Source organism: Bombus vosnesenskii, unplaced genomic scaffold (assembly GCF_011952255.1).
Source record: "Bombus vosnesenskii isolate JDL3184/JDL3185 unplaced genomic scaffold, Bvos_JDL3184-5_v1.1 scf7180000013302, whole genome shotgun sequence".
NCBI classification, from domain to species: domain Eukaryota; kingdom Metazoa; phylum Arthropoda; class Insecta; order Hymenoptera; family Apidae; genus Bombus; species Bombus vosnesenskii.
Genome location: NW_022882951.1, coordinates 2559738 through 2581362, shown reverse-complemented (window position 1 = coordinate 2581362; position 21625 = coordinate 2559738). Strand labels below are relative to the sequence as shown.

Sequence of the window (21625 nt, the reverse complement as noted above, 5' to 3'; positions counted from 1 at the left end):
TGAATGCGTAAGTATTTTTACATGCTAAGATAAAAATAAATGTATTTTAAATGAATACAAAGCTGTTTTATTTTAAATATAAATAATTTTATTCGTGAAATAATAAATAACAATTTTTCTTATGAATTATTTATGCAATCCTTTCTTAATCTAATTGTTTTTTGGGTATTTTTGCTATTTCAGCTGCTGTCACAATAGCATCTATAGTAATCAATGATTTTGAAATACTAGTTATCACTTCATTGTACTTGGAAAAAACTTCATTTATATGATTATTTAATCCTTGAGTATCTTCATATAATTTAAGATATGATAGATTCAAATCGTTGAGTTTATTTGTCAATTCTGGAACATTTTTTAAACGATCAGTTTCTAACACGGGCACTAGTTCTTGCACCTGTTTCAACATTTCATAATTTTGCTTGATTTCTGGTGCCATTGCTAGTAACAATTGAACTTTAGCTTCTATTGGTATTTCAGAACTTTCAATTATCGGATCTAGATAATTATTTAATTCTGGTAATCGTTTTATCATTAGATTTGCTTTTTCTCGTCCCGACATTGCAGATGAGATCAGCGTATTCACATGTAAAATATTATCGACTACAGGATTCTCCAATGAAATATCATTAGTTTCATTTTTCTTTGCAAGTCCATATATCTGTTTTTCTAATTCCATAACCCTATCCTCGAGCAACTCGATGGTTGTCATTCTAAATGTCAAACAAAAAATCATTATGAATTGCTTATGCATATATTTCCATTAATGATCCATGAATTAATAAATAAATACAAGGTTAACATAATGGACTATAAATTTCTAAAAAATACTTATCTGTATGTGTCTTGTCAGAAAAATAGAAAGAATAAAATAGAATCAAGAGTGAAACTTTGTACTCATAACTATTTTCATTGTATTTTTAGCTATAATAATTAATATATAAGCAACAATTAAATCGAATATTGCTTCAGATATTTATTAACACGTCACCAACGTACCACTTCCTAATTAATTTTAAAAAGTTTGCAATAAATATTATAAATTTATATAATAAAATACTTACTTGTAAAAATTTAAGAGTTCCAAAAATATAACCAATTTACACAACAAACTTGTATGATGTGACAGTAACTCAAGATAGAAATTTTGACAGATGAAATTAGGTTATAACAGATTATAGGCTAAGTATGTAAGTATATACTCGACTACAATCTGAAGTGAAGCAATATGTAGTCGCTTCCATTTGTATCGCAACTTACTTCACAGTGATCGAAAAAAGGCGCTAAGCTGATGTATTGATAATTTTGAATTTTTATGTAATTAAATCCTATTAACCTCATTACCGCCTAATATTATTTAAACATAATAAACGATCAAATGTATATTATAGCTTTCATATAAATAATATATACAACGCCCAAATTTCTTTAAAATCAAACATCGATATGATCATTTCACCGCGCAGATACCAACAATTTCTTACAAATAAATTCGGATAAAAACTATCATACATTCAATATGTAAAGAATAAAACATACATATATCTTAATTTTCTCTATAGAAAGGAGATATTCATAAAAAACAATCATAATCATTAAGGTTTCCGAAAATGACCATTCATAGCACGCAGCTGTGAAACTTACCCGAAACCCTCGATGCAAAAAGACAAAAGATATTGCTTTAAATAGATGCACGGTGGTAGAGTGCATAAGTATGCGTATATAGGTGGCTGCAGCCGTATACACTTGGTAAGTTCGCATTTTTAAATAAACTCACGATCTCCCCTCTTCACTTAGAGAAACTGTTACAGACGAATACCAGACAATGTCCATAAGAGAATCGTGGCGGGGCGACGCGACGATTGTATGACGAAGGCGCGTGGTAGGGATACGGAGTATCTGTCATGGCCGACGTTCTCTGGGAGAGTAGTTTTGGTCAGGCCGCATCGGCGAGCGGTACGCGGTGTGTTTAGTGGTGAAAAAAAACATGGGGCGCGATAATGGGCAGACGGTCAAGCGAAGAAGGCGTTAGCGTACTCTCGGTCCTGGTAAAGGACGATTTATGCGAGAGGTCCGCGACGATGGAGTCACGAGCACGGAGGACTCGGTTACGTAGCGTTGTAGGGATATGTTTGTTTCTCGCGCTCACGGGCATCATTTATCTCGGCTACTTCTGCCCCGATCACGTCTGTGCTCTCACGAGCCGCGAGATCAAGGAGTCCGTGAGATTGTCCGAGGGTCTGTCCGCTGGTCCCGGCTCCGGTTTGTCTTCCGTTTCCGTCGAATTCGACAAAAATGGCCTGCTCTCGGTACATCCTGCCTTTAGATTGCAGAGTATTCAAGGGAGCCTTGGTTACGACGATGTGTTTACCAATGATACCTTTCAGTTTGACATCAACGGTCACGATGTCATCGTTTTCTTGCACATTCAGAAAACTGGTAAGTTGGGTTTGCATTGTTGTTTAATTCATTTCTTTTTTTTGTCTTAGCTGTCCATGTGTGTCAGTCCTCCCCATTTTATTTTTGTTGAATGCAGTTTATGAAAAAAGTGTAATTAAAATTTGTATGACAATAAAATTTTGTTATATGTAAAAATATTTATTTCTGTCAAGATATAAATTTCTTTTTCCATGACTGTTATGTTTATTTATATGTTTAACAAAGTTTGATTGTCTGCAAATTTGCTGATAACAGAAAAATTGGATACAATTACATAGACCAGCTACTGCAGAGATTATAGACTGCATAAACATATTTTTGATTGATTTTTCACTTTTCTTCGGACTAATCCTATGGTAACCAATCCTATGGCTTAATAAAAACAATGCAACATCCCTTCTGACCATTGTACAACTGAATCTTTGCATTATTCATTAGACACTGTGAAACCTTCAAGCTGTATCTTAGAAGGAGAAAGAACAATTCAGGGATGTTGCCCTGTTTAATATGCTATGCATGCATATCTGTGTTTCCTTTTTGTTTTCCATGTGCATACCTCCCATAAGCTTCTCTTTATCAACATACAGAATAATAAAATATGCATGTCATGAACGTTTGTTTAAATTATTAATATATATATATATATAAAGTAATAAGAGTACTAAGAAAGTTAAAATATTTGAAAATTATATTTGTTAATTTTTTAATGTTTCTTTATGTTACAGGAGGTACATTGTTTGGAAAACATTTAGTTAGAGATTTAGATCTGCAAAGACCATGTTCTTGTCAAAGAAGACGCAAGCGTTGTTTTTGTTTCCGTCCAAATCGCAATGAAAATTGGCTTTTTTCACGATATTCTACCGGTTGGAAGTGTGGTCTACATGCTGACTGGACAGAATTGACTAGCTGTGTTGATACAGAATTAAATAAAATTGAAGGGGATGGCATAAAACGTAGATACTTTTATATAACTATAATAAGGGATCCTGTTGCACGGTATCTGTCTGAGTTTAGACACGTACAAAGGGGTGCAACATGGAGAGGAGCTCGTCATTGGTGTGGAGGAACTCAAGCAAATATACCACAGTGTTATCCTGGATCTAGTTGGCAAGGGGTATCTTTGGAACAGGTAATATTATATTTATTGATTTTATTGATATTTGGTAATCTGTAAGCATTTTATATATTAGTATTCTTATGAATTCATCATAGTGATCTCTTTCATAAGTAAAACATTAAGTATGTTATCTGAAAGGCTTTCACATTTAGAAACACATTAAGATAAAGTATTTCTCCTTATCTTTATTTTTCTTTCTCTAAATAGATACAATTTTTCCTTCTTGTATAGATATGTTCTCTGCTATAAAAGCAGTAATTATTTCATTGATATAATATTGTAAAACATAAGAATTTATTTACATTGGTTCTGGATAATAAATATCATAAACATAAAGAAGCTATATAATGATAATAGGACAAAATTTTATTTAAAATTTAAACCTTTTTGACAACATTTATGTAGTTTATGGCGTGTCCATATAATTTGGCAAGTAACCGTCAAACAAGAATGTTGGCTGATCTATCAATTGTTGGTTGTTACAATTCTACGCTCAGCAGCTTGGAGAGAGATCGTCTCATGTTGGCTAGTGCTAAGCACAATTTGCAATTCATGCCTTTCTTCATGTTGACTGAATACCAGAAAGTAAGAACTAATTTTTTTGTTAATAATTAAATGCATGTTCATATATGTTGTACTGCCTGTATGTTTATATATTCTAGCATTGCCATTTTGTTAGTACTGTAATAATCTTTATAAATATCACTAAGAAATTATTTTTAATTTTAGTTGTCATTTTGCAATATAAGAAAATTTAAACCAATCTATTGATTAAAATTTTTTAAATATTTTATTGTATCATATTAACACTTATTTTATTGTTTTTAATTTATTCGTAAATTTTTGTTTGTCAACTATTTAAATTTTGGAAGTTATTATTTTGGCTACTAAGTTGCTTGGACCGCCTGTATTAATAAGACATTTTATGTTTTACCTAACAATTATCTCTTGGAAAGTAGCTCTTAATGTAAATATTTATCTTACCTACCCGTACATGGACGATAAATATGCTTGTAAATATTCCACGCTTTTAACGTTCCGGTCTTAAAAAGATCTTTCCTCGTTTAAAATGCATGTTGATGAAAATTATATTTTTATATCATTGTTATTTAATGCATCTAACATATTCATAATATTTGATAAAAAAAAAAGTAATAGAAAGTATAGAAAGTAAAAAAAAAAAAAAGAAAAAGTATAGAAAGATTCTGAAAATCGACTTAATACGAAAAATACGAAACGAAGCGATTATATAAGTTCTGCTTTATGTAAGTTAATACGTTTTTACCACTGTTTGTACTATCAAACTCTGATCTTCTAATACGTCGTAGTTCATAAATTGTCACGCTATTGATAACTTAATGCTAACTAATATGTATGCATTTTATTAAAACGCATTTAAATTGCATTAGATTATTACGCTACTACTTAATAGGAGAAAATTGTACGTCACAGATTTTTGCTTATCATACAAAAAGAATAATGTTTTATTAAAAAAAAAAAAAACATTTAAAAATGTTTTATTTGTATATGCTTCCTTTAACAAAAAAATTAAAAATTAGTACAACTGCTAAACTACGCGAAAATCTTTAAAATCCTCTTTAATTTTTTAATCTTAGTTATTCCAATGTATATATATTTCTAGAAATGACTTTTGAAAAAGTTAAAAAATTTAAAAGAAATTATTATCGATTTGCTTTTATACGAGTTGAAATGTTCAATTTCCTCGCGAAATTTGCGCGCTATATAAAAAATTCATTTAGTCGATTTGCATTTTATACGTTTATCTACGTGCGTACATGTTATAAAATTAACTTAAAACTGAATAGGTGGGACAGTATTCCTTTGAAGAAACATTCGGAATGAGATTTGCCGTTGCGTTTGAACAACATAACGCGACGTTAAGCGCTGCCACAATGGCTACCCTAAGCACGGAGCAGTTAGATGCTGTGCGTAGATTAAACAGACTGGATCTAGAACTGTATGATTTCGCAAAAAATCTTGCGTTCCAAAGGTTCAAACGACTTAGAGATCGCGATCCATACTTCGTACAACGATTTCAACACCTTGGAGAATTACCTTCTAGGCAAAGTGCAACGGAATTCAATTGGGATTCTGTCATAGAAGATACTACAGATGTTGAATGATATGTAAGTATGTTACTGATAGATAATATCGATGCTTTGCATTCATGGCCGAGCGAGAAAAATGTTGCTCTGAATCTGAGTATCTCAGGGAATCATCCTTGAAAGAAAAAAGAAATTTTACATAGAATTATTATATGCGGCGGTGGTCTGCATAGAACTTACCAAAAGTGTTTATAGAAAATAATGTGGATAAGACCAAAGAGAGCCCAGAGAGGATCTTGGAATAAATCCTTGGAATCCTCTTTCGGTAGCTATATATGAAATGAAATATATAATCACACAAATTTTGTTATGATTTATATAATGTTCATAATTTTTTTTAAAGAGTTCTTCCATTTAATGCAATTTTTGCTTAAAATATATCACATTTAAACTTTGACTTTGTTAATGTTTTTACTTCGTATAAGATAAAAGCTTGCAAACAGATTTTTTTAATGTGTATTACGAAGTCAATTCTAGGGAAAAGATACTATAATTATTTCTTGAATGCATACTTACTACTTACATGAAAAAATCTAATAGGATTAGGAAAAAATGTTAACTTTAATATGTTTTGCAAAAATATAAATGTCTAGTATTTCATATGATACTCAATATTTTATATGTATCTGTTTTAATATTCTTCAAAAGTGATAAAAATTAGTTCTATAATTTAGTAATAAAAATTGAAGCCGTGAATTCCAAAATAGCACCAGTCTATCAATCAATATTTCGAGAAAATCAATCTTCTTTTGTTTATTTTTCTTAATTCATTATCGATTTTGTTGATTTTTTGTTGTAAGTATCAATTGTACGTACATTTTCATTATATATATGTATATATATATGTATATCTTTTTTAATCGTTATTAAATAATCATGTTCTTTGTAAGTAGTTTCGTAAAACCGTAAACTTGTGCTGTTTTGGAAATTATCGAGTAATTTATTATTGTACTTTCAGCCAACTTATTAAAAAAATGGTATTTAACAAAAAAACATGTTTATTCGCCGACCCAAATTTTACTGCATGAGTCATCATTCTAGATTTCTCAGTGAATCTATATTTCTGTAATAAGTTTTCGAAGCATGTGCGATGATTTGAGTTCACCGGCTGGCACTCTGCAAGTTTTAATGACATCTTATCTTTATAAGCATTCTGCGCGCTAAAAGTTGAAACTGGTGTTTTCTTTAAATTAGAATAACTGCGTGATTAGTTGCTCATCGATATGTCGTCGTTGAAAATTGTCGTGCAGGATGGCATATTTTCATTGTTTAAAAATGTTATTAGACAGATTTGAGTAAACTAAAAACAATTATGTCAATGACTCATATAATGTCAAACAGTGGACTTATGCTGCTTTGGAATTCATGGCTTCAATTACTAATATGAATTGATACATAATCTTCTTGCTTTATTTTTTCGTTTCTACGATTAAATTTACTTTCAACACATACCGTATATGATGTAAATTCTACAATAGTGGTATCTTTAATCGTTATTCTATAGCAAATTAAAAGTATCATTTAAGAAATGTAATTATGCCTGCTTCTGTTTAAAAAGAATTAAAAAAAAAAAATGAAATATTTCTTGCTTTAAAATTACATCTGAGGTTATAAATTAGATTACGATCGATATTCCTAATTAACACGTGAAAGAGATAATAAAAGTGACATAATATACAGCATGTATAAAAATCTCTATTTATAGCGGTTTTCAATGGAAGGATAAATATTACAAATTAATTTTGTAAATATATCTAAAAGTCTATATTTTTTAATAGAATCATTTGCAGTGTTATTTGAATAAAGTGGTAATAGGATTAATAAAAGCGATTTATATAGCTTAAGTGATAAACTGTTCGTGTGAATGTTGGAATGAATGATCATTGGATAAACGTGTTTAATATTAGATGCTGATTATTTGTCAGTGTAACTGTTCACAAAGATCATGTTGTTTTAGCACACATTCCTTTCAGTTAAATTGTTTTAATTTGTTACTTACATGCAAACATTGAAAGAGTCGTATTTACAGCTTAATCAATCTTTCGTTCAAAGGTAATAATTATTGCATTACAAAATTAAGTAAATCGCGTTAAGTTGAAAAGATCATGTACTTGTTTAATGTGTTAGAATCACACGTGCAATAAGACTCAATGGGTTACCATTATAAATATTTCATCCAGTCATCAAATAAATGTAATATATTCTATGTACATTAGATATATTTAGATAACTAGCATTAAATCATTACGAAGCAAAATGCAAAAGCTCTCTTTAGCAGCGTATTCGTCGATTACGTAAGTGATCCACGAACGTTTCCAAACTTCTTCAGCGATTAATAGAAATGCGTGGCACACGTAAACTTTCACAAATGTTCAGAAACGTTCGTGAGCGTTGCTGATGTCGTCGTATAATTACATTTCAAATGAAATTCGTTATCATTTGTGTCTAGTGCAAAAAAAGAGAACATCATCGACGAAAAATGTTCACGGATGTTGTTGTTGTTCGTTAGCATTTATGTGGACCAGTGTTCATCATAAATGCTATGTAATATAATGCTTATGTAATATCTCCAAATGCTCACAAACATTTATGAACATTGTATGCGTCCGGTGAATACGTGGGTTTTAACGTGTACCATTAGTCTTCTGTATGATTACCACGTTTATATTGTAAGTTGAATCATAAAATGAGTGCCATGAGTGATATAAAACAAATGGATCTGTTCTTTTAGCTTTGCTATTAGAAATGATTTATATTAACTGGAAAAGTATATCGTCTTTTCTAACGCTCTTAAATTTCAGGCTTTCTATGGCCTATGTTAAATGTGTTTCTTTTTTGTTGACTTGTGGTTGATAGTAGTATCAATTTAATTTTTGACAAAATGAAGTATAATGTTTTTGGAGTATTATTTAAAAGTGTAGACAAGAATTAATTTGGTACTATTATCATTCAGACGTGAACAACTTATGGGCAATCTATTTATAAATATATATATAATATTAAGTATGTAATATGATTAACGATAATGATCATTTAAAAGTAACGTTAAGGACCAAAGATTTAATAAGTTTTTACAAAAATGCAGAGAGCTTGTTAAAAGCAATTGTAAAAAGGAAACTTTTATATGTTCTTAAACAGAGTGATCATTATAATTGCAATAAGTGAAAAGATGTATTTCAAGATCTTTCCACTTGATATATAGGTACAATAATATAATTAGAAGGTATCTACTTGGATGAAAACACAAATGATTGTTTAAGCAACTGATGCACAGGAACAGATTTTTAGCAATATATCGCTATTTTCGCGTACTTGCCTTCGTTATACGCTAACATCTTTGAAATAATTTAAAAATGATCGAACTTAAATTACACAGGGTGTGCAGTATTTTAAAATTAACATCACACATTTAGGAACGTCGTGTATATTATTTTATCGAATCTTTTAAGTTTCACTAATTACATGTATCTCTGCCATTTTTTCATCGTGTTAGTATGTTTATCTCATTACGTGTGCAACAGGATGCTTGTGACTATAACATTTATGGGGTTGATAGTTACTTGCATTATCAGCATTGTAAAAATGAACTCATACTCGTCAGATTAGCGTGAATGAAAGGCTAGCTTTAATATGTAATATGAAATTTTTAGCATGAATTTAAGTTGTAATAAAAAAAAAAAAGAATAATGAGGACAAAAATCCATGACAGTAGCCTAATAAAGCAAAATATAGGCCTAAGCCAATGGTACCTTATGTAAGCCAGCCAGTGTACATACCATACCATTAAATCATTAAGGAACAATAAATTGTTGTGTACACAATATTATATACAATCTTATACAGACATATATATATATATATATTATATAAAAATATTATATGTAAGTTGTACACATATTTAAAATTATGTTATTTGATTATTAAACAATTATACAAAAACTATATATATATGTAGTTATATTAAAATATACCAAATTCAAATTAGCCTAGGTTACATTTGTTGATATTATCATTATAGTATTATAAGCATTAATTCTTATAGATATCATTCTATAGGAATAATAAAAAAGAAAGATAAAGGCAAGATATAAATTAAAATGTTTATTTTGCAATTGTTAATTAAATATATTTGTACATTATTAAGAGAAATATTTCTTATTCATAATGCTATATTTTAAGGATTTCTGTCTAGATAAGAATAATTTTTGATTCCATACTTTAATGTTAGACAGATATAGGATGGACATATAATGCTTTGCGTGCCAAGGTATAAAGAGATTGACACTTATAATAGGTAGGAATGTCTTTGCTAGAGTAATGATTGCTCTAGCATAATTTTTTCAAAACCTGTGGGTGGGGGATGAGTAAAGTTATCCAAAATTAAGTCTAAAATGGCCCCATCGTCCACTATAAAGGAAGATTATTTTTTTTAAACTTGTTAAAACATTACTATATTCTTTTAGCTTGAAAATAATTACCATAGAGTACTGGATACACGGTTCCCTTTATACCCATTACTGGAGCACCTATTGGTTTTCCATTTAAGTAGAAATTAAGTTCTATGTGGTCATAAGACACACCCTGATGAACAAAAGGTTATTAATTTATGAACTGATATATCCCCCAGTAATTTATACTTACGATAATATCTCCTTCTTGGACTGGACTTTGAATCTTATGTATTTCTTGCTGATTATGCCTTACAATAGAATCAAAATTGAGAGCCCAACTTTCTTTATCATTTCCTCCAGTTGTAACGTTCAGATCTGTAGATCTAGTGGCTAATCCAATGGCCCATATACCACCTTGTTGTATTTTAATTTCAAAATAACTTTTACTTTGGACAAGAGGAGCATTTGTTAAGGCACCACCACGACCACACACTCTTAGACCATTTTTTACTATCACAACTTCATGTCCTACACCAATTGGGTAATATTTTGCTTAAGCACTGCTATTTCTCGTAAAATTTCTTATCGTTAATATAGATTACGTAAAAACAGAACTCTCGTTATGACCGGAATACATAAATATCATCAGTGACACTAAGTGCATATCCTTATCTTGCGGAACGGTTAAAAACGTAAATTTTATGCAAATACAATGATATGAATACTATTAACATTCTCAAACACTATTATTAACGTTATTTCAGTAATAGAAGGTAAAAATTACCCATGTAGGATGTATCTAAAGATATAGGATTTGGTCCTCTCTTCTGTGTTTGAGTTGCGGCGAAGCCAAGGCCGTCAAAACAGTTTCTCAAACAGCAAAACATCATCTTTGTCTCCTTTCCTTTTTGGTTTGTTTAGATGAACGCACAAAACATTGTGACACTGTTAGGAGAAAAACCCCTTTTTTCTCCCGTATAATGAAACGAACGGATCGCGTTATTTACTTCGATTACGCCGAAAATATTACACACCATACAGCGCGTAGATATGATAGTCAGTTAGTGCTGTGTGTATTTCAACGTAGAGATTGCACTTTAAGCTTCAGTGTGTAGGTAGATGCGTAGATGACAGAAAATGGCTTCCTCCCAAATTTATGCAATCAATATTAATTTTTTATTTACGTTTTACAGGTATGTTTCATTTTTTATTTAATATAATATCAGGAACTGATGCTTTTAATTTTAAATATTATTGTCGCATTAACTAAAATATACTACATATATTACATGTATGAAATTTAAGGTTATATTTAACCATCTTATAATTTACAACTCTGTTGGAATCAAATTCAAGCGTTAAGTTTTTAGATTAAAGCGTAATTACAATTGAAACTTGATTTAATATTAAAATTGAATAGGTTTAACATTTATGAAATATCTTAGACAGTAATAAAAAATAAATGAGAAAACAAGAAAAGAGAGAAAAACATTACATTTAGTACCAAACGGTTATTTATTTACTTATTTTATACAACAGAAAAATGTATTTATATCCGACTGGGGTACAGCATCTGTAATAAAATAACAATATTAGCAAATTCATACTTATATATTACTTAACTAGGTGAATCATTAAACAACTTACAATTCTGATACGGTGGCCCATAGCTTTAGCTGGCAGATTCTTCTTAAACTTAGCACGTACTGAACCACTGGTTCCATGTGGCCGGGTTACTTTCCCCCAAATAGCCCTAACTTTCGTTTTCCTGCTTTTCTTGCCAGGAACAGGTGTCTTATTTTTTGCCTACGAACGATTAACATATCACGATTACAACATTGCTCGACTTATATCCATGACTATATATCAATTCATATTCTCACGTACCACAGTATGAAATTGAAATAAAAGAATTAATGGAAACGTAATAAAAGTTACCTTATATACATAAACACATCGTTTTCCTACATAAAAATCTGAATCCCCTTTAGTCCTAGCTCCTTCAACTTTAAGTAACGCTGTGTGTTCATGTTGATTACGAAGCCCTCGTTTATATCCTGTGAAAATGGCCTTTGCATAAAGACGTCCGTGTCTTTTGAAAGGTCTTTTTTTCAAAGGAGGAGGCTCTACTGGCTTCTCCTTTGGTTTCTTGACTGCTTTTGTTTTCGCCTTTGATTCAGCAGGTGTATCTGCCATTTCTAACGGAAAAAATCACATTTGTAAAATTCGGAATTATATTGCAATAATAAATTTTATTGCGCAAAAAATCCATCTTTGATTAAAATAATCACACAGTATAACATAATTATTAAATAAGATCTAAAATTAATGCACTGTTGTAGGTTATGTTAAAGTAATATTTGAATTCTAGACAAGAAACAAAACAAAATTTCACTTTAGTATTAAAACAAAATGTTTGTAACACGAACTTTTTATAGAATTCAAAAAAAAAGAAAAATTCAGAAAAAGTATCTAGCGTTAAAATATTGGAATTTCACAGCTTTTGTTGTTATACGGCTAGAAAAACCATGCAGAGATAGAGTCTTAATCCATTGAGATCAATACGAAATAAGCCGAATATGACACTGAGAATAATTATACGGCGTTACGAAACAATTAACAACAATTTGTAACTATTATTAATCTGTCAATTTCATTAATTGTATATATTTTAAATAATAAATACGAGAGTCTGACATTACGAAACGTACCGTACGTATATCGTGAACTAAAAGAAACAGGAAACTGTAGCCCTCTTACGACAAGAATATAAAATACTCTGCTCGATTATATAGCATGTGATATTATCAATCGAGTACTAGTTTTGTGCAAAAACAGCAGATATCGTTGAGTGTTTCATAACGTGGCAAACGGTGTAAATTAATAAAGATTTAAATCGGATTTAATCATGATTTAATACTCGATTATTGTTTGAAATTATATAGTAATTATAACAGACGAGAATGGGATTGTTCATCAATTAAGAATCAGCCACGATGTAGGTAAACATTCAAGTTTGTGTGAAATTAAGAAAGTAGAAAATCTTCATATATTATTATTTTAGTAAGTAATAACCTATAAATTTTGAAATTTTATTACAAGCTATACATTTAGGGACTTTTTGAATATTTTTCTCTTAACTTGTTTCGCAGTTCAACAATTTATTATTTGTTGAATTATAGTTGATTATACGTACGTATATGATACATTATATACAATATATTATATCATGAATGGAACGAATACGTACATAAAATTTTACAAGACACCAGATTTGTACTACATGTACGTCGTTGGTACGATTACTATACGAGTTTAATAATTTAAGTTTTAATTCTGAATATTAACGATTTATGTTAAGAATGATGATTTATATTACATATCTAACAAGCTCTAGTCATACTCGGTATTTTATGAAAATAATAAGCATTTCAATGCATATATATATAATCATATATAAAAAGATTGATCACCCATTGTTTGAACTCGTCTTTATTTAAATCGGCATGCTTACGCGATATTTCTTATATTTTTTCTAAATCACGCTAATATTTTTTAGAATAGAAGATATTTCAATTCTTCACATCTACCTAGAATTTCCGATTCGATCAAGAAATTAAAATTCAGGGTTCACTTGGAAGTAAGTGTTTTGGAATTAATGGTTAATATCTTGCAACGTGCATAGAGTATGTCTAAAATATACGAATAGAATTTAGACGTTTGCTTTACAATATATCCAAGGTATGTTAAAACGATGCAGAAGATCACAGATGAAGTTCTTCACCGCGGCAATGCGAATATTATTCCTTCCATAACCATTTGAAAATTCCTCTTTTGTAGTTTCCATGTTTTTCGTTGAATTCTCGCGTCGCTTCGCCAAGCACAAAGCGCAAATGAGATATCGCACGACGCTCTTTGCGCGCATTTTTCTACGTGATTAAAGTCAAGAATATTGTGTACACTCCAAATAACGGACGCTTTGTTCCGCGAAATTAGCACGTACTGGCGAGCCAATTCAGCGACATGGACACGTCCCGCGGAAACCGGGGAGAGAATGGTATGAAAGCAACGATTCATCGATTTTATAGTACAACCCTTTTTGCCCTCGCTGAGATCGAATATATCGCAGCGCAAGTAACTGGTTTGTTATTTCGTAATACGTAGTACGCAGTCCCGAGCGATACCAAAATCACAATGAGAAACGAGGGAGGCTAAATTTCGTGAAAATCCGCAGTTCGTTGTAAAAATGGTTGCAAGGCTACAAATCTCTGATTAACCACTGAGAAGAGAAGCTCTCGAACTTTATCCCATCTTACAGGAATCATTAAACTAAAGCAAACTACTCGACACTTTCCAAACATTCGCACAAACCTCGCTCCGAAACAACGAAAAATTCCACTTTGCCTTCGCCAGCCGATGGAAAAAAGCGCGAAGAACAAGAACAACATGAAAACGGAGAATATTTCGTTTCCAATGAGAGTCCGCTCTTTACGATCCGCATTGTTCGCAGACGTGCTCGAGCGTTTTACGCCGATGGAGCGTACTTAAAACCACCGATATAAAAGCGTACGTTTATTTTTTGCGTTAAATCTGGCAGCTGAGCCCTTCGACAGTCCTGCGAGCCCGTCTAATTCAATTCACGCTCCTTCCTTTCGATTCCTTTCGTTACGTCTTTTCGATCTTAGGGTGGGATCTCTCGTAAGCGCGAGCATCTAGACGCTTATATTCGCTGCTTTCGATTCGACGCAGCGTTCTTGGCAGAAGAGAATTTTTTAACGTAAACATCCAAAGATCGATTAATGCATATGCGCGTAACAATTTGTATATTCGATTACTTCGACGTGTTCGTATTCGGAACGACAGTTCATCGGAACACGTATACACTGTAACGGTAACGCATAGACAAACGCGTCTGACGTTTATGAGAAATCCTAGCTTTATTTCTTCGCGACGACAGTTTCTTCGCGTCGCGACAGCCTAACCCCCTCAGATATAATATTTTAGGATAAAAGCCGGCCAGGGAAGAAGTAAAATCGCAGAACAACGCCAGGCCGGTGGATTTATGTCGTTCGTGCGCGGGTCAAGAACAAGATTTACGATCGAAGGGCCGCCCATTGCGGCGATCTCGAGGATGGCATTCAGAATCGCGAGAATCATCGGGGAATGTTCATCATGCTCACCGTTTCTCTAAATTTCTTTGATACATAAGACAGCATTCTATGAACTTCGTGGTTCACCGAGGAGGAGAAATAGTTTTGGCGAAGTAAGTTTGGAACTCGGATTTTTGTCGAGCATCTTGCGATCTCTGAATTACTTCCGGTTGGTTACGTCGTTGCATTGTGGTTAAAAGCGGGTTGCACGTGTTCGAAATGGTGGAAGTAGCTTAAGAAGATACATACGTTGAAGGCACGTATGTGTAAGTAATGGTGCTGGTAATGGGAATTTGTTGTGTAATATAGTTGCGTGGGTGTATGGAAGAATGGAAGCGTAGAACGTGATAGTTTGGGTGAAAGACGAAGGTTGATGTATTAAGGCCTACTTTGTTACTACTGTGAGATCCAAACTTGGTTTACATGGAAATAATTTTCAGTTACGATATATCTTATCTTAAATGGGTTATTCGTTTATTACATATTATTACAAATTATATATTAACAATTATATCATCGTCGTGATATAATCTGCTATTATTAAAATATTACGAGCTATAAATTATCTTTGGTCCGTCGTTTGAGAAATTGTTCATTTATTTTTGTCACCGATACATATAATTTTCATCTGTACGTGTAACATCAACTCTTTCTTTTAATTTATATATCTTTAATTCGTTTTACGATAATTTACCATCTATTCGTAAATTAAAAAACGATCGTTTCGCAATCTACATACGCGTGGCGTGCCAAAAATCTCCTAAAACACACATCTCACAATCCGAAAACCCAGGAGAATCGTTTAAAAACATCTCTCAAAATAATAGAATCGGCAATAACGAAAAAAATCCAGATATTTCTATTACTTATATTTACAGTCAACACCAATATTCCATTCTATTTGGCGAACAATTTTAAACTGTAATCACTACCACAGACACCCTGTGAATTACATTCATAAGTTATTCAGTTCAATGTCCAATACTGTCAATATTCCCGATTCATCGCGAAACCTGTACACTAAACAGAAAGCCAGCTAACTCAAACGACCTGATACAATAGCGCTTCTATTACGATTAAACAATATAAGCGCATCTTTCTCTGCTCCAAGACTCCGCTGCGATGGCAGCCTTCAATTTCACGCGTCGAACGTGTCAACGCTTGGATCGATCGATACAATCGCTGGCGATCTCGTTCCATCGGCAGGCATATCGAAGTCTCGCGTGAACGTCGCGGGAGCGGCGAACTGTTTGCTGAAGTTCTCGTTTCTCGTCAGGCTGAATCAAAGAGTGAGAAATATATACAGGGTGTCGCATATTCGTGGCTCTTCGGCTTTCCAAGGGACAGGTGAAAAAGCGAACTGAAGCGTTTACGAAAGGTCGGAACAAGATGCTACTGACGATACGATTGAAATTCGAAGAATCGCAAACATATAAACGTTGATTACAGACAAAAGTGTTCTGCGCCTATTTTGCGACAACCTGTAGAGAGAGAAAGAGAGAGAGAGAGAGAGAGAGAGAAGAGCATCAAGACGCGGATACACACGTATCAGATTCGGCGCTCGTTTTATGCGTTACACAGTGGCGAATAATCGGAGCGGAAATTCAGCAGGCATTGTTTCTGCTGGCGCAGTTCACTCGACGCCGCAGACTCTGTCATTCGAGCCGGTCGTTCCTGCTCGTCATCGTCATTATCATTGTTATCAACCCCCTCCGCTCGACATCGTCGTCGTCTGCGCCCGCTAGATACGCGACAAATGACGATTTCACCGGCTGAAACAGAGAGAACCTATTTTATTTTTCTTCTGGGGGTTGTTCTCTTCTTCTTTCGGTTTCTATCTCCCTGCGGTGATCGTTTTCTCCTCGATATCTCGTCTTCCCGTCGATCGTCTTTATCTCGCTCGCCGCAAGAGAACTTTTTGCGGTTGCTCTTGGATCACACGTCGTTAGGTTAAGGTTTAAGCACGATCCTCGCTGATTTTCGGCTGATTTTCAAAGTCGATTTTCGGTTGATTCGAAAGCCATTTCTGATTGCCAGAGGAACGAGTTCGTAGGTACAGTTGTATCTCGTGTTTCGAGGGATCGCGCGGTAATTCGGCGAAAGAAGGAGCAGAATGATCGTGAATCGTAGGAATTTTTATTCCGCTTTTCTCGGTGAAAGTTAAGGACAGGATTATCGCGCGATCCCGACACTAAAAATGTAAAATTTGTAAAAGTAGACCTTAGTACGAGGCAATGTAATTCTACACGATCCTATTCAACTATAGGAAACTAATCTAGTTACTGTTATGTAACAATTACCGTGCACTCGCATCTTCCATTTAATTAGCGAACACACGCTCTTACGTTGTCTCCGAACATTTGACCTAAAATTATCATTAAATTATTACGTCCCATAGCCATCGTAAATGTTTCAAACCTAAAAGGTAAAACCGCCTTTCAAAGTATGCAACCATTTCGATCTTCGAATTCACGTTCTAAATTCTCCTTGCTTCTAACACCATCGGCACCCTCGTTCTCCCACAATCGTAGTTCAGCCCTGTTCGATTCATTGAACCTGTCTTCGTCGCTCTTCGATCGTCCCGTCTCCGTTGGGATGCTTTTGTGCCTCTTCGTCCCACCCTCTCGAGGGACGCAGGAAACAATGTCATCTATCTTCCGCTGTGATCCACGTCCGGTGCATCGTGGCGAAATTACCGGTACTAATACACAGTACCGTCGTGTCGTCGGGCCACGTGCATTCACGGCATTCACACACGTAGCCGGCCCAACTGGTCCAGATGTACCTACTTATCTGCGTGTATCCTCCCCCGGCGCCGCTTTTCCGGAACCACGAGGTGACGCCAGCAGGACGCCATGTTGTCGCGAGACACCTGATAGTGTTGCATTTCCGCGGAGACGTACCTGTGGTTCTGGACCGCGTCTCTTTTTCTCTTTTTCGTCGATGCGACGTTGTGGTCGCGCGATTGTTTGCGATCCCAGAGTGATTTATGGTGGTTGATAGAGGAGGGAGGAGAGGTGAAAGGAACGTCATGAGATAGGGACAGAAGTTTGGTTACAGGATATTGGGTTTGTCCGTACATCGAGTCGAAGTATTTTAGTTGGAATTCGTAGTTGAAGTTTGAAATTAAATGCACGCGTTGTACACAATAATATGCGATACACGTGTTTCGTTTATTTCAGTCGAATGAAAATTTATAGCCGATAAATTCAATGATTCTTCGATATAGTCGATCAATTTCGACCATACGATTCGTTGATGATTCTTCGATGTTTCGGTGTGATTTATCACGTTCAATGAGAGGATGAGAGGAATTTGCAAGGAAAAAGAGATGGATCGAATATCGGTAAACGATTTGAAAATCTGAGCAAATTGCAGTCCGCTGTATATCGTATTGAAATATTTCGTATACACGAGTTCGCATGATATTAGCATCCACGCAACTTTTAAATAAGTTGTCTCACGCAAAGTTTCGAGAATGTAGTTTTTCGAGCAGAAGCGCCCTAAAAGTAACTAACTGCGCGCTCTAAAAGGAACTAACCTAATTTCTGCTTTGAAGAGGCAGGAGTAGAATTCTTTAGGCACTCCTGTTGAATTTATCGTCGAATGTAATGTCCTGGCATTATATATACGGCACGGAAGGGCTTCGTACGTTCACAATTTTATCTATCCATCTTTATGGGCACTTCTCCTTGTCTTAAAAGCACCTGAGAGAAGTTCGTAAAGGCCGTGCACGTAAAGTTTCCACTAAGATAATGGCCATGATACGACTTTATCATGAAGTAGTTGTGTTACTTAAAAATTCTCATATTGCGGACAAGTGTTTCCTTGCTGTTGTCATGGCCTCCTATCTCCTGATTGCGGCTATTTCGACAAGAATTCGCGAAAGAATATTATCGTCTATATAGTTCACGCAGGAGAAATAGAATTTCCTTAAATTTGACTAAACTTGAGGAATTTTACTAAACAGTCTTAGTAGTAAACTTAGAATAAAAATCGAAAGAAGACGAAACGATAGTATTTTATAATCAACCGTTAAGCAGCGACAGTCTTCTGAAAGTTCTCTTTTAGTAGCTCGAAGTATAGAGTCGAGAATAATAATTGTTAATGGGTTGTTTTATGCAGGTGCTTAATTTCCTGTAGCAACTTTCTCGACTAACTTTGCTGTCGTTATAATTTTTAATTTAATTAATCAGAAACTTCTTGCACGAAACGCGGGTAATGTTCTTTTGATTTTTCGAAGAACCGTAACCTGAAATTAGAGATGCCAAGAAACAGTCATAGTTATCATTAGCGCGAACCTCGAAACTTAATATTTATCGAAAAAGAGAAATAGTCATCTTATCCATATGATTTGACCAAATACCCTGCCTTACTAATACAGCGTATAATCGACTGTTCAAACTTTGTAAGCTTCCAGTACAGTCAAAAGAAAATAAATCTACGTCTCTTTAGCTGCAGTCACGTTTCAGGGATGAAATTACAGTGTCAAAGGATCAAACATCGATAACGAACGTTCGTACGATAAATATCCTACCAAAACCATAGCCATTTCGCGTTCAATTCTACAAACGGTATCCAGAAACGAGTCGCATCCCGATAAAACGTATATACTTAAAAGCAAAGGGAAAGGAATAAAGATATAAATCGGTCGGCAGTATGTACAACCGACGATGCCAGCCAAGATAGATTCAAGGGACGAATCCCTCTAACCTTGCATTTCCGCTCGCCTGCTCCTTGTGGACAGTTCGAACCGGGATCCATCAGCCAGATCACAGCCAGGATCGATAATACCATCGGCGGATACATGGACGAGCTGTCATAAACTTAAAAAGAGTATGTCGGGCACGTATGACGAGAACCATCGGGATCCATATGCGGCTATACTTCTTCGTACGTGCCACGAGGTAGATGGTAGCGTGTAGGGCGGAAGTGGAAGGCACCGCAGGCCTCGAGAAAGCTCGAAAAAGAAAATGCGAGTTACATTTCTTTTCTGTGCCCCCGAGAGATTCAATATTTCACCCCTTAGCGTCGGTAAAAGATCCTTACGCTCCAACTTTCTACGAGAAATTCACCCTTTCCCACCTCAGTTTCTTCGTGTTCGCCCTTCCGGTTCTCGCGTACATGCACACATGTGTGCACGTTTGTAGCGATCGGAAGTTTGAACAGAAGTCTCGTTCGCGCTAGTAACTTCCGTTTGATTCGTTTCGTGACCCAGATAGGCGCGAGACGATGATTTAATTTCTACGTTCGAACGGTACTCGCGTGCTTTTCGAAGAATTTGGGAATTACGACGGTGGTCTTAGGAGATTGGTCAGGCGTTTCTTCATCTTACGTAGCGTTTAAACGGTTCCTTTTCCCGTAGGTTGATAAAAAAGTTCGGTAATTCTACTTGTATGTAATTCAACGAAGGGTAAAAATTCACGCACACGTTCTTACTACGCTGCAAACACGAAAGAACGAAGGAAACTTCGCCAAACGTTTCCACCGTCTGAACAACGATTCATGAATACTCCCACTTACTCGTTCAACCCCAACAAAACAACACGCGAAGCAACATTTCACTCCCATAAACTGAAACTTCTTCCCGGTATATACCGTGTATCTATATCGCTTTGCAGCACCATTTTGCTCACCGTAATCGTTACAGGTTGATTTATCGACACGTGGCTTCAAATGCGATTATATCGCCGTTCAGCTCTTCCGGTTGTAAGAAACGTTCTACAGCGGTACGAGGAAACGGATGAACCTAGTGCCACGTATTCCGGTCTCGTGCAACCGTTTAACGTTCTTACCACACTAGGTGCAGGCTACAGCTGTAGTTTGCTTATTCGGCTAGGAATTATAGGAATTTCGGCGCACCCTTTCGCCCTGTGTTCCCTGCCATTCATTCGCAGTCAGTCCATTGGCGAATAAGTACGAGTTTCCAACAACCAGCTCTCACGGTTCAACGTCGAAATTAATAGTGGACCGTTGTTAAAAGTAGAGGGGCGAGCATGCGATCAATTCTAGAGTTCCACTGATAAGAATAACGTTCGCGAGCATCTGTAATCGCGTTATACGGCCGATCCTCTGATTTTTCAGGATTTTGAGGATATCGCGTGTACAGGCTTATCGTGTTGCAATTTGTCGTTGTTCGTTAGGGGAGTTTCGTTGAAAGAGATTTTTATACAGCGTGAGTATTGGTCGAGAGATTCGCATCTACGAACGAAATAATGTTTTCTAAGTTACAAATAATAAATAATGATACTTACCTTAAATCCTGATTATCTGTTATTCTTTCATGTATTTCTATGGACGTTCTGTAGAAATTGATATCGCGACCATAGATAAAAGTTACTGTATTCCCTGGATATACCGTGATCTATGGCGAACTTTTTGGAACTACGACCTCCGCAACGC

The 21625-nt window shown here is 34.6% G+C and overlaps 4 protein-coding genes across 6 annotated transcripts; 1 reads left to right on the top strand and 3 right to left on the bottom strand.

Moving 5' to 3' along the window:
• Positions 1 to 65: 65 nt before the first annotated feature.
• On the bottom strand, positions 66 to 1842 carry LOC117234146. Of its 2 annotated transcripts, none has more exons than XM_033495078.1 (2): positions 1645 to 1842; positions 66 to 713 (listed from the first exon to the last, which is right to left on the bottom strand). In XM_033495078.1, exon 2 carries the CDS (start codon positions 710 to 712, stop codon positions 146 to 148), a length of 567 nt encoding a protein of 188 aa, XP_033350969.1. In that variant the 5' UTR covers position 713; positions 1645 to 1842; the 3' UTR covers positions 66 to 145. The 2 variants fall into 2 exon arrangements, with proteins under 2 accessions (XP_033350969.1, XP_033350968.1); XM_033495077.1 differs by lacking the exon at positions 1645 to 1842 and adding an exon at positions 1065 to 1234.
• A 32-nt stretch (positions 1843 to 1874) lies between these two features.
• LOC117234138 (heparan-sulfate 6-O-sulfotransferase 1-B) lies at positions 1875 to 6200 on the top strand. Of its 2 annotated transcripts, XM_033495068.1 has the most exons (4): positions 1883 to 2439; positions 3165 to 3568; positions 3962 to 4141; positions 5383 to 6200. In XM_033495068.1, exons 1-4 carry the CDS (start codon positions 2001 to 2003, stop codon positions 5698 to 5700), a joined length of 1341 nt encoding a protein of 446 aa, XP_033350959.1. In that variant the 5' UTR covers positions 1883 to 2000; the 3' UTR covers positions 5701 to 6200. The 2 variants fall into 2 exon arrangements, with proteins under 2 accessions (XP_033350960.1, XP_033350959.1); XM_033495069.1 differs by lacking the exon at positions 3962 to 4141 and having other exon boundaries at positions 1875 to 2439.
• Positions 6201 to 9770: 3570 nt separating this feature from the next.
• Positions 9771 to 11203, bottom strand: LOC117234145 (SPRY domain-containing protein 7). The gene is made up of 4 exons (XM_033495076.1): positions 10858 to 11203; positions 10324 to 10601; positions 10161 to 10263; positions 9771 to 10089 (listed from the first exon to the last, which is right to left on the bottom strand). The coding sequence occupies exons 1-4, from the start codon at positions 10961 to 10963 to the stop codon at positions 9992 to 9994; spliced, it is 585 nt and encodes a 194-aa protein (XP_033350967.1). The 5' UTR covers positions 10964 to 11203; the 3' UTR covers positions 9771 to 9991.
• A 365-nt stretch (positions 11204 to 11568) lies between these two features.
• On the bottom strand, positions 11569 to 12852 carry LOC117234148 (60S ribosomal protein L35a). The gene is made up of 4 exons (XM_033495079.1): positions 12785 to 12852; positions 12012 to 12271; positions 11721 to 11879; positions 11569 to 11646 (listed from the first exon to the last, which is right to left on the bottom strand). The coding sequence occupies exons 2-4, from the start codon at positions 12267 to 12269 to the stop codon at positions 11623 to 11625; spliced, it is 441 nt and encodes a 146-aa protein (XP_033350970.1). The 5' UTR covers positions 12270 to 12271; positions 12785 to 12852; the 3' UTR covers positions 11569 to 11622.
• Positions 12853 to 21625: the final 8773 nt, after the last annotated feature.

What these genes read in the sequence shown, in the direction of transcription:
- LOC117234138 (XM_033495068.1), top strand. Translation starts at nt 2,001, where the DNA reads ATGGGCAGACGGTCAAGCGAAGAAGGCGTTAGCGTACTCTCGGTCCTG. An exon ending in AAGGGGTATCTTTGGAACAG is followed by an intron (nt 3,569 to 3,961) that starts GTAATATTATAT and finishes ACATTTATGTAG; the next exon opens with TTTATGGCGTGTCCATATAA. An exon ending in TGTTGACTGAATACCAGAAA is followed by an intron (nt 4,142 to 5,382) that starts GTAAGAACTAAT and finishes AAAACTGAATAG; the next exon opens with GTGGGACAGTATTCCTTTGA.
- LOC117234145 (XM_033495076.1), bottom strand. Translation starts at nt 10,963, where the DNA reads ATGATGTTTTGCTGTTTGAGAAACTGTTTTGACGGCCTTGGCTTCGCC. An exon ending in TCCAAGAAGGAGATATTATC is followed by an intron (nt 10,264 to 10,323) that starts GTAAGTATAAAT and finishes TTTGTTCATCAG; the next exon opens with GGTGTGTCTTATGACCACAT. An exon ending in CGTGTATCCAGTACTCTATG is followed by an intron (nt 10,090 to 10,160) that starts GTAATTATTTTC and finishes CTTCCTTTATAG; the next exon opens with TGGACGATGGGGCCATTTTA.
- LOC117234146 (XM_033495078.1), bottom strand. Translation starts at nt 712, where the DNA reads ATGACAACCATCGAGTTGCTCGAGGATAGGGTTATGGAATTAGAAAAA.
- LOC117234148 (XM_033495079.1), bottom strand. Translation starts at nt 12,269, where the DNA reads ATGGCAGATACACCTGCTGAATCAAAGGCGAAAACAAAAGCAGTCAAG. An exon ending in GATGTGTTTATGTATATAAG is followed by an intron (nt 11,880 to 12,011) that starts GTAACTTTTATT and finishes AATCGTTCGTAG; the next exon opens with GCAAAAAATAAGACACCTGT. An exon ending in TGGGCCACCGTATCAGAATT is followed by an intron (nt 11,647 to 11,720) that starts GTAAGTTGTTTA and finishes ATTTTATTACAG; the next exon opens with ATGCTGTACCCCAGTCGGAT.